Genomic DNA, 11,969 nt, shown 5'->3' with positions numbered 1-11,969 from the left:
ATAATAATAATAATAATAATAATAATAATAATAATAATATAATAAAGCAACAGTCATGCAACTATTTTTGTAGGAAAAAAGTTGCGGAAAAATTTAAATAAGGTCAAATTAAAAAGAAAAACAAGTGTTGTACATGTATGGACAAAACCAAAAAACCTCACTGATGAACAAGAGTGGCAATCAAATTAATAATCAGACTATCTGGGATGTTTCAACAGGAAGCGATCCAAACATTTACAACCTCCCTTTGAACCCCTAGAGCCTTTCTTGGTCTGGCTCCCTGCTATGGCAGGTGCCCCTCACCAGCCAAGCAGCTCTGCTGATGTTTCCACCTGCGCCTGAAGGAGTCTGCTGGTATGTGCATGTGTGCAAGTTTGTCTCTGGGTGTAGACCTATTGCGGGGTGTGTATATCAAGTAATGTGAGCAAGTTTGTGTGTGTACACATGTCTGTGTGTGCAAGAGTATACATGGGTGGTTTTTCTCTTTGTGGTTGGTTGTGCTTGCACGTTGCAAGCGGGTATGTGTGTGTTGGAGCTGGTATACTTCTCTACAGAAGTGAGTATGTACCTGAATGGGTATCTGTGTACCTGTGTCAGGATGTACGTGTCTGTTTTGCTGAGTGCGCCTAATTTATGTGAAAGGGTTTGGCTCAGTCGGCCTGTGTGTTAGAGTGTGTTAGAGTATGTACATGTGTGTATATGTAAGGAGTTTTTGCTTGTCTGGTTTTTTCTCCATGTAAATGTATCTGTGGATATCTGAGGGGGATTCTGTCTGTGTGTACATACATGTGTGTGTTTGTGTGTGTGTATGGATGTAGTAGGTTTCAAGTGCATGTGAGTATGGTGGCATATGTAAGTGACTTCGAGTGTTATTGTGTAAGAGTATTTGTATGTGATGATATAGGTATGCCACTGTGTACATGCCTGTGTCACAGAAGTTTATCTGATTATGTGAGAGGATTTGAATAATCAGGTAGATTGTATATATGAGTCTATGTGTGAGTAGGTTTGCATATGTGTATCTATCTGTCAGGATTTGAGTGTTCATCTGTGTGTGTGCGCGTGTGTGTGTGTGTTAGGGGAGTTATAATTGTGGGTTTATGAGCCATTGCACATGTGTGTGTCTCAGTGTGTTGGTGTATATGAGCAGTTCTCAGCCCTCTCATAGCTAACACTCTCTTTTATGTAACGTATTTTGTAACACCCCTTTACTAAACAGACATGAAGTTCTTAGATAATATAATCTCTCTGCACATATAATTTAAAAAGAAAATCCATATAGTAACTATTTCATATATTATGCATACTGTATTAACCCTAATACAAATAAATTAATTAAAGGAAAGTGATTTATAAGGTAGTAATTTGTATTTTGATATATGAATGTTTGGGCATGGCACTCCCCAGGAAATTCAGTAAGGTAGTTAGAGGCTTGTAACATCTTATGAGTAAATGTGGATTTGGAAGGGGAAAAAGTCAGAAGCTGCCCCTTGCTCAAAGTGCAGGAAAATGACAGGCAAAGGCCTAGGGGTGAGATTTTCCAAAATAGTTAACAACTCAAAAAAAAGTGCTCCCCCAAGCAAAGTGCAGTTTCTTCTGGACTTACTTGCCAGCCATATTCTTGAGTAATTCAGGGTATATTAAACTAGTGGGAAATTTGTATTTATATGTGAAATAGAGTAATTAGATTCAAGGTTCAGTTCATTACGAGCCCAAAGTCCTAGGGGACTTGGGACATATGTTGACTGTGTGGGACTGCCCCACACATCACTGGATGGCCAGCATCCTTGCCCTGGACCCCTAAATGTTAGAAGGAAGTCCTACACTCCAGCATCGTGGCAACAAAAAATGCTCCTGGAGATTTCCAAAATGTCCCCTAGGGGGCAGTAACGCCTTTGTTGAAGATGATGCACTGGTGTTTAGATGGGTATACTGTGCCTGTGAAAAAAGGCCCCATAGAACATATACCGTGTGTGCGCATGCGTGCGAGGCAACGTCCGTACGTGTGAGCTGGTTGCTGTCCTTAGGTCTCCATAGCAGGAGCCTATGTCTCTGTGTGAGCGTGTGAGTAGTTGTCTGCGTATCTTTCTGAGGGCGTCTGGGCACGAGCAGGTGTGTATGTGTTGTGTGCGTTTGCTCACACTTTTAGCCTAGGATGGGCCCACGCTGTGGCTGCCAGTCTGCTCTGAAGAACCGTCTCCTCGCTTGTAGAGTCGCCCCAGCTTTCCAGGCAACACCAGGGTTTTGTTCGTTTGCTGCTATTGTTTTGTGTTTTGTTCATTTTAGTGTGTTTTTTGTTTTGTTTTCTTTTGTTTTCACTGAGACTCTGGGCTACAAATTATCCACCTTCTGGATCTTAGTGTGTTTCTCTGTGTCTCCCTCTCTCTCCATCTTTATTTCTGCTTCTCTCTGTCTCTATCTCTGCCTCTCTCCCGACCTGTCTCTCTATCTCTCTATTCTCTCTTTCCTGGCGTTATCCCTCTCCTATCTCTCTGTTGTTGTCTTTCTCTTTCTCCCTCCCTCCTTCCCTCTCTCCCTTTGTCTCTCTCACTTTTCTCTCTCTCCTTCCTTCTCTGTCTCTCTTTCTCTCTGTCTCTTCTGTCTCTATTTCTCTTCTGTCTCATACTCTGTTTCTATGTGTGTCTCTCTCTTTTTTCTCACTCTTCTTTCCCTTTTTGTCTCTATTTCTATCTCTTCCTGTTTGTGTGTAAGGCCTGCTCCCCTTTCTCTGTTTATTTCTCCCCTTCTCCCTCCTATGTCTGTCTTTCTCTCACAAACCTCTCTCCTCTGTCACTCTGTGTGTCTCTCTGTTTCTCTTTTATATTCAATCTCTCTCTGTCTCTAATGCTTTCCCCCTGCTTCCCCTCAAGGCTAAGGAGTGTGTGTGTATGTGTGTACACATTTACAAACCCCCAGCTATCAGCTGGGCCACAGTTCTGTGGGAGCTGTCAGGCCTTGAGGGGGCTGAAAGAGGGCCCACCAACCCCACTTCTCCCAAGCCCCTGCCCTAGCACCTTCTCATGGCCTATTGGCACTGTGTCTGAGACTTCGGGGTGCCATCAAAAGAGATTGGCCCCAGGTGGCTGTGGCAGGCCAGGTTGGAGCGAGCTGGGAAACAATACCGAGGGGTGACTTCCTGGGAGGGAGAAGGTAGAAAGGCTCCACTCAGCCTCGTGTACCTCAACCTCAAGCCCATCCCAGCCCCAACAATAGTTCTGAGCTTGCTGCCTTCCCTCTGGGACCTACCACATTACGTTATCACACTCCTTTCCCCCTGCCCCCTGCTCACACACACCAGGAGCCCTCCTGTTTCCCCCTCAAGCCTTGCCCGTGCCCTCCCACTCCTGTACTGCCCAGGCTGCTCTTTCAGCAAATCCTACCTGAATGCCTCCAGGCAACCCTCCCTGAGCCACCAGCCCATTCAGTCCCACATCCAATTGATCTGACAGCCTTTGACTGAGGGCTTACTGTGTGCTCTGCACTGCTCTTCTAGAGGAGAATGTGAGTCTCTAGTCCCCGCCCTTGTGGAGCTTTCATTCTAATAGGGAGAGGCAGACAATAAACTGAATTTTAAGTAAATTATATAGTGCATTAGAAGAGATAAGTTCTACAAAGAAAAATAAAGCCGGGCAAGGGACACAGAGTGCTCTTAGTTCTCATCTGATTTACTGCAGGAGCCTCCTATGTAGTCTCCCTACTTCCACCTTTGCCCCACCTGGTCTCTGCTCCCCACAGCAGCAAGGGGGATCCTTTTCAACCCCAAGTCATATCACATCTTGCCTCTGCTCCCATGGCTCCCATCTCACTCAGAGTAAAAGTCACAGTCCTCACCGTGGCCTGCATGATCTGGCCACACCACCTTTCTGACCTTACCTCCCCCCATTTTCTGATCACTCACTCTATTCCACACATAGTGGCCTCCTTGCTCTTCCCCAAATACACCATGTGTGATCCCACCTCAGAGCCTTTGCGCTGGCTGTTCCCTCTGCCTGGACTTCTATTCCCTCCAATATCCACATGGCCCACTCTCACCTCCTTTAAGTCTTTGCTTAGATGACACCTCCTCAGTGAAGCCTTCTCTGTCCATTTCATCTAAAAGTATACCTTGCCCACCCCTAGCATTTCCTATCCCCTTTCTCTCCTTTACTTTTCTTTTTAGGACCTTATCATCATCTGACCTACTATACTTCACCTATACATCTTCTTTATCATCTAGAATATCAGCTCCATATGGGCAGGGATCCTTTTCTATCTGGTTCACAGCTGTGTCCCCAGTGCCTGGCACACAGTAGATGCTCAATAAATCGGTTTTCAGTGAAGAAATGCACACAAGCACACTCATATCTTTATATTCACAATACTCCCTGCCCCACTTAAAATAAAAACCCAAGTCCTTGTCATGGCCCACAGCCCTATACAATCTGGTTCCAGACACCTCTGTGACTTCACTTTCTACCACTGTCTCCCCCGCCTTTCCTTTCCCAACCACACTGGTCTTCCCACTCTTTCTTGAGGACGCTAAGCACATTCCTGATCATGAATTAAAAAGCCCATTTAATGGGTGACTACCAGCATTAACAAAAAAAAATCATGAAATAGAATAGACCTAACGGGGTACATTACACATAGGATCAGTACTGTTTTGTGAAACTTTTGGTTCAGTTATGTGTGTACTCGTGTATGTGTACCAGGTTGTGATGTCAAATGTTTGGCTTACTATGGGTAGCAGTCAAAAAAGTTTGAAGAACATAACCTCAGGGCTTTGCAAAGGGGGAGAGGAGCTGCACCAACATCCCCGCCCCACAGACCCACCAATGGAGGAAACAGGTAACAGAGGACATCCAGAGAGGTGAAGCAGCCCCCTCACCCAGCAAGGAGGGGGTAGGAGCAGCAGTGGGCGAGGGACAGAGCCTGACACCAGTTCGGGAGTATGTGTGGAGGCCATGTAGCCCCACTAACACTGCCCTTTCTGTTTCTTCCTCTCCTTTCCATCTGTTCTCACTGTCTCTTTTTCTTGTGTTTCTATCTCTCTTTCTCTCTCCATCTCTATCTCTATCTTTCCTTTCCCTCTCTCCCTGTCTCTCTGGTTCTGTTTCTTCTAATCTCTTCTCATTCTCATCCCCCTATTTCCCTCTCAATTTGTATCCATTGATATCTTTGTCACCATTTTTTTTATTCTATCCTTTCTCACTCTGTCTCTGTGCCTCTGCCCGCGTTTTTCTCTCTGGCTCTCTCCTGCCGTCATCTCTCTGTCTCTCTGTGTCTGTGTCTTCCCCATTATCCCCATTTGCAGGTGCAGCCCAGCAGGACAACTGATGGAGTCCCCCAGGGCCCATCGAATACCGGACTGGCTGATCCCGTAGGGTTGGGAGCAGCCCCTGCCCCTCAGTATGGCCAACACTACTGGAGAGCCTGAAGAGGTGAGCGGCGCACTGTCCCCGCCATCGGCATCAGCTTATGTGAAGCTGGTGCTGCTGGGACTGATCATGTGCGTAAGCCTAGCAGGCAACGCCATCTTGTCCCTGCTGGTGCTCAAGGAGCGTGCCCTGCACAAGGCTCCTTATTACTTTCTGCTGGACCTGTGCCTGGCCGACGGCATACGCTCTGCCGTCTGCTTCCCCTTTGTGCTGGCTTCTGTGCGCCATGGCTCCTCATGGACCTTCAGTGCGCTCAGCTGCAAGATTGTGGCCTTTATGGCAGTGCTCTTTTGCTTCCATGCGGCCTTCATGCTGTTCTGCATCAGCGTCACCCGCTACATGGCCATCGCCCACCACCGCTTCTACGCCAAGCGCATGACACTCTGGACATGCGCAGCTGTCATCTGCATGGCCTGGACCCTGTCTGTGGCCATGGCCTTCCCACCCGTCTTTGATGTGGGCACCTACAAGTTTATCCGTGAGGAGGACCAGTGCATCTTTGAGCATCGCTACTTCAAGGCCAATGACACGCTGGGCTTCATGCTTATGTTGGCTGTGCTCATGGCAGCTACACATGCTGTCTATGGCAAGCTGCTCCTCTTCGAGTATCGTCACCGCAAGATGAAGCCAGTGCAGATGGTGCCAGCCATCAGCCAGAACTGGACATTCCATGGCCCTGGGGCCACTGGCCAGGCTGCTGCCAACTGGATCGCTGGCTTTGGCCGTGGGCCCATGCCACCAACCCTGCTGGGTATCAGGCAGAATGGGCACGCAGCCAGCCGGCGGCTGCTGGGCATGGACGAGGTCAAGGGTGAAAAGCAGCTGGGCCGTATGTTCTACGCGATCACACTGCTCTTCTTGCTCCTCTGGTCACCCTACATCGTGGCCTGCTACTGGCGAGTGTTTGTGAAAGCCTGTGCCGTGCCCCACCGTTACCTGGCCACCGCTGTTTGGATGAGCTTCGCCCAGGCTGCTGTCAACCCGATCGTCTGCTTCCTGCTCAACAAGGACCTCAAGAAGTGCCTGAGGACTCACGCTCCCTGCTGGGGCACAGGAGGTGTCCCGGCTCCCAGAGAACCCTACTGTGTCATGTGAAGCAAGCTGGTAGGCAGACAGGCAGGGAGAAGGTCATGGCTACGGAGATGGGGCCAGCAGTAAGGAAAGGGTGGGCCCCATACAGGAGCCTGTCTTTCTGAGCTCCAGCCCTAGCCCCTCAAACCACCCGGAATCTAGGCACCTTTGCCAACACCTCCCCAGGGTTGGAGACTAGGGTGGGGGACTGGGAAAGAGGCGTTTCTAATTCTGTGGGGCCTGTCTCCGCTGCCTCCTTCTCCACTTCTACAATCTCTCTCCTTTCCTCTCTCTCTCTCTCTCTCTCTTTCTCTCTCTTTCTTCCTCTCTCTCTCAGAAGTGACAATTCAGAAAAAGAAAATAAGACTGAAATGCAGGTTTTTCTACTAACAGCTGAGGAGACAGGCTTTCTTGCTTTAATGTCTCTCCTTCTGACATTGTCCAGAAGGGGGAAATTTGTCCTGTAAAATAGACTTCCAGAGCTCTTATTGCCCCCTCTGCTCCCATGCACCCTCCCCTTCTGAGTCCTTTAGCAAGGGCTGGATGTTTAGGGAGAAATTCATCTGCTGACAACAGGGACCAAAGGGGGTGCTGGGTCCCCAGGGAGCAGAGACGTTTAATTGCTATGTTGTGTGCAATGTTGTTTTAAGCTAACCCTGGTCCAAAGCCTGGTTTCCTCTCCCTCCCCACCATGTCCTGACCTCCCAAGTGTTTCTTGAGCATCTGTTCAAGAAGCCAGAGGGGAGGGAGAAGGACCCCTGGGATGGGCCCAGGCTAGGTGAAGAACGGGATGTGAGCTGCACGCCTGGAGCTGAAGAGACCTGAGCTTGGCTGCATTCTTTCGAGCTGCCTCCTGGATCCCCAGCCCCCAACTCTTCTTCCTGAGGATGGAAATCCACTCCAGCCCCACTAGGGCTGATGTGGGTGCCATACAGGGAGGAACATACCCCCAGGGAAGTATAGGGAGGGAGCCAAACTCCCCAGAGTAACTGGATCCCAGTGCCTGGGGTCAGAGCAGAACTCAACCCCAGAATTGTCTCCTGGGTTCACACTATTCTTCTGAGGATGAAAAGTTGGGGGGTGGCCTTGGTATAACACATAGTGGTATAAGCTCCAAGGCATTGTGGACTTGAGTCCATTCCTATCTGACCTCTTTTTGTCCCCTTCAAGCCTCGGGGACCTCAAGCCCCTCTTGGTAGCCCTTGGCCTTCTGCGCCCTCAGCCCCCAACTTCCTTCCCCTGAATAGCCCTTCTCCCCCTCCCTCCACCCAAAGTGGAGCAGACTGCAGCCAGATTCTCCAGGTGGGAGAGCCCAAGCCTCCCTCCCAGGGCAGAGTCCACTCTGGGCTCATATCACTGCCAGTTCTTATGGACTGGTGAGCCAAGCTGGCATTCCTTTGCCTGGCCTTGCCCAGATTCTTTGTCTCCCTCTCATTTCCTGAGGGAGGGGGAGATCTGTATTTATCTACCCCCTTTCCCTTCCTGATAGAAGCCGTTGTCCTAAGCTCCCTCCCTACCCCCAAGACAGCCCCAGAACTGGGGAAGCCTTGACCCAAGAGGAATGGGGAGGGCACTCTAGGCAGGAGAGACATTAATGAGCCTGGCTGTGGAGTGACCCTGGAAAGGCAGGCCAGAGTGGCTGAGAGGCTGGGGTGGAGGGTACCTGTTCTCTCAGTGATAGTGATGGGGGTGCCTTTCCCAGGGAGTGGGGTGGGAGGGAACCACAGGGGTGGGAGTAGGTAGGGTATATTCTGGAGGGTTTTCCTCCATTTCTTTTTTCTAACTGCCTGGATTCACCATTGGATTTTGTAAATGGAAAACTGAAAAGAACAATGCTATATTGGATGTTTTCTCTTTCTGACTCTGTGTGTGTGTGTGTGTGTGTGTGTGTGTGTGTGCGCGTGTGTGTCCTGTCTGCGTGACCACATGTGGGGAAGTATGGTCAAGTGGGACTGTGTCTGTGTGACTTTGTGTGGGGAGGCACCACTGCCTGGTACACACATGTGAGCAAATGCCTGTATGTGGAGACATATGGCACACACACACATACATGTATGCACCTAATTGAAAGGAGACGAACTAGACTATGTGCCAGCATTGGGAGCTAGAGTGGTCCGAGAAAAGAATTTTAAAACCGTACATATGTATGCAGCAAGAGGGTAGACTCCCATCTCGTAAAATCTTCCTCCTTTGTCCCAGGCTCTGAACATGAGGGATAGAATACTTGAGAATCCCATCTCTTCCCGAAGCCTGGAGCCCCTGGGTACCATTCCAACTCCTGTATCAGTCTCCTCTCCAAAACGCAAATGAGGTGTTTCTGAAAGTGGACCACTTTGGAGAACAGGGACTGTGATTTGGGGATCAAACTTGAATGAGGGAACTAGCGGGATTAGAAAATGCCCCCTACAAAGTAATGACTTCTGGAAGGACTGCTCAGTCTGGGATGGGAGCCCTTCTGAACAGTCCACTGTATACAGCTGGAACTTCGGTAAGCTTTGACTAAATTCAGAGGAGGGATATTACAGGGGAGAAAAAGCCAAGCCTGGGAGTCTACCCAGCTAGCCTGCTCCCTGGGCACTCAATTACTTTACTATTTATTTACTTATTCTCTCAGGTGCACAGAATTGAGTTGACCATACTCCTCAGTTCTTGGCACACTACATCATCGTTGGTCCATGCGAGTCCCTTTTATTCTTTGCTTTGTTTTGTTTCTTCCCCTTCATCACCCATCCCTGATCCAATACCCCCTCGCACATAGGCACCCACTCTCGTGTATTTAATGTATGTCCTTCCAATTCACCGTTCATGTGTTTATTTACATATATGTGTATCTGAAAAATATATGGTATTGTTATGTGTTTTAATTTACATAAACAGTATTGTACTATAAATCTTGTTCTGTTTCTTTTTTCACTCAACATTCTGTTTTTGAGAGATCCAGCCTTGTTGCTGTACTTAGATCTAATTCATCCTAGCGGTCCATCTACATATATCACATTTTTCTTATCCATTCCCCTGGTGATGGGTCTCTAGGTCGCCTCCAATTTTCTGCTACCACAGAAAAGCTGCAATGGGCAGTTTCCTACATGTCTTAAGGATGCCTAATTTAGAGGAGAGGAAACTGAAGCTCAGAGAGAGGGAGTGATTTGGTTAGGGTTACAAAGTGAGCAGCACCCCCGTGATGTGAATCCCAGACCAAAGCCACAACCCCACCACCATGCCTCAGGAAAAGACCATCAATCTGGCCCCCCAAAATCTAAAATACAATTAAAAACGGCATACGCTGAGGAAAGGATTGGAAGGAGGGCAAGTATCGAGTGGATGAAGAGATATAAAATCCTAGAAAAATCTAGCGGATGAACGGAATCACAATCATTTTAATGACGCAGAAGAAGTTACTTTTTGTGTGCGATTATTTCTAGAGCCATTTTGCAGAGATGCAAAACGCCACATCAAAATCCGACCCCAAACCAAAGGTCCTAGGTTTCTAAATGCCAGGCTCCTTTAGGGCAACCCTAGCCCCGGGGGCCACATCACGGTTCGCCACAGCAGCAAACGCCAGGAATAGGGTAAGGGGCAGATTTACGAAGTGCGTAGTTGCCGAGGGGAGGGCAGAGAAAGGGGAAAACGATAGCGAGGCTCTCCCAATTTTATTTGAGCACATCCTGCTCAGAGCCTGCGTTTGTTTTTTTGTTTTGTTTTTTGGTCTTCAGAGCCACTGGTACTTTTCCCATTGGATAAAACGCAGGAAGGGTGAGGGAGAGGGGCTTCTTCCCCTTAGCTTTCCTTGCAGCCAACCGCCCTGCAGTTTCCCTCTCGTCGCTGGGGGAGTCAGCCCGATGATTGGCGGGCCCGAAAGGAGCCAATCGGAAAACGATGAGGTGCGGTGTTGGCAAGCAGATTGCGTGAGAGCGGGCAGAGGTCGAGGGGGAGCGAGCGCCTCGGCGGAGGCTAGCAGCCAATGGAGAGACACAACGGGCCCTTTACGTCAGGGAGGGGGCGGGTCGTGGACGCTTGGCGCGGAGGGAGTAGGGCAGGCGCTGTGAGAGGGAACGCCAGAGCGAGGCTGCGAGGAGAGCTGGTGGCGTTAGGTGCTGCGGCTCAGCTTAAGGTGTGACAGGCAGCGGCGGCCTGGCTGAGAGCGAAGGGGCGAGTTCGATCCCCAGACCTGAGAGCGCGGTCACCATGGACCGCCAGGATGAGGGGCCTCCGGCCAAGGCCCGCCGCCTGAGTAGCTCAGAGCCCTCTCAGCACGACCAGCTGCCGCCGCCGCCTCCGCCGCCGCTCCTGCGACTGCCCCTACCTCCACCCGAGCAGCGCCCGAGGCTCCAGGAGGAAACCGAGGCGGCACAGGTGCTGGCTGACATGAGGGGGGTGGGACTGGGCCCCGCTCTGCCCCCGCCGCCGCCCTATGTCATTCTGGAGGAGGGGGGGGTCCGTGCGTACTTCACCCTGGGTGCAGGGGGTCCTGGCTGGGAGACTGCGATGGAGTCAGGGTACGGGGGGGCGCCCCCTCCCACGGAGAGCCTGGAAACATTCTCTCCTTCGGAGGTTTCTGGGGAAAGTCTGGAAATTGACTTTCAGGTTGTGGAGCCCAGCAGTTTTGCTGGAGAGAATGTCCTAGAAACCTGTAGCGTAGGGGAGTGGGGGTACCAGAGGTTAGCCGGTCCGAGGGGGAGGGAGGAGACTATCATCATAGTGGAAGATGACGTCGAGGATGAAAAGGAGAGCGTGAGGAAGAGGAGGAGGAGGAGGAAGAGGAAGCAGAGGAAGGTGAAGAAGGAAAGCAAGGAGAGGAATGCCGAGAAGATAGAGTGCATCCTGCAGGCGCTGGAAAACATTCAACTGGACCTGGAGGCGGTGAACATCAAGGCAGGCAAGGCCTTCCTCCGTCTGAAGCGCAAGTTCATCCAGATGAGAAGACCCTTCCTGGAGCGCAGAGACCTCATCATCCGGCATATCCCAGGCTTCTGGGTCAAAGCAGTATCCTTGTCATCTATATTCATGGGCCGGGAGCCCATGACGTAAAGGGGGGGAGGGGGGGAGAAAAGATGTGGGGGTGGACGTCTATTGGAAAAATGACTAGGTTTGGTGGAGGAGGAATGGAAGGAGAGGGGCAAAACATCAGAGAAGCTGGACTCGAGATGGTGAAGAGGGGACAGGGGCACACAGCATAAAACCTGGACCACAGATGGGAAACAGAGGAGAGGAGGAACATAATAAAAAAAAATGGATCACAGGCAGTGAAATGGGGAGGGTAATAGAGGGGCACAAAGCAGAAAAATTAGACCAGAGATGGTGAAAGGAGGAGGGGAGGGACACACAGAAGATGAACTGACTCAGAGATGGTGAAGAGAGAGGGGAAGGGCACATAGCAGAGAAATTGCCCAGAAAGGGTGCCTAAGTCACACCTGGCTCTCAAGCCTAGGTCTCTGCTTAGATGCTAGGGAGACCCCAATCCTGGCTAGAGAGAAGGGAGGT

At 50.1% G+C, this 11,969-nt stretch overlaps 2 protein-coding genes across 5 annotated transcripts in view; both read left to right on the top strand.

The window, feature by feature from the left end:
- The window catches only part of GPR173 (G protein-coupled receptor 173), a 23,209-nt gene extending 13,836 nt beyond the window's left edge, over positions 1-9,373 (top strand). The window contains exon 2 of the mRNA XM_040631404.1: positions 5,294-9,373. Coding sequence (XP_040487338.1) covers positions 5,391-6,512 — 1,122 coding nt within the window. The 5' untranslated portion in view covers positions 5,294-5,390 and the 3' untranslated portion in view covers positions 6,513-9,373. The remainder of the gene's footprint in view (positions 1-5,293) is intronic.
- A 1,119-nt stretch (positions 9,374-10,492) lies between these two features.
- Positions 10,493-11,969, top strand: part of TSPYL2 (TSPY like 2) — a 9,660-nt gene continuing 8,183 nt past the window's right edge. Inside the window, exon 1 of one of the 4 annotated variants that reach the window (XM_040631399.1) lies at positions 10,493-11,315. In XM_040631399.1, the coding sequence (XP_040487333.1) occupies positions 10,674-11,315 (642 nt within the window). In that variant the 5' untranslated portion in view covers positions 10,493-10,673. Of the gene's footprint in view, positions 11,472-11,969 lie in introns of all 4 variants that reach the window. The other 3 variants (XM_040631397.1, XM_008704253.2, XM_040631402.1) reach the window with 3 other exon arrangements.

Source organism: Ursus maritimus (assembly GCF_017311325.1).
Source record: "Ursus maritimus isolate PB19 chromosome X unlocalized genomic scaffold, ASM1731132v1 scaffold_X1, whole genome shotgun sequence".
NCBI classification, from domain to species: domain Eukaryota; kingdom Metazoa; phylum Chordata; class Mammalia; order Carnivora; family Ursidae; genus Ursus; species Ursus maritimus.
Note: the sequence above shows the minus strand (reverse complement) of the source record. Positions and strands in the feature narration are given on the sequence as shown.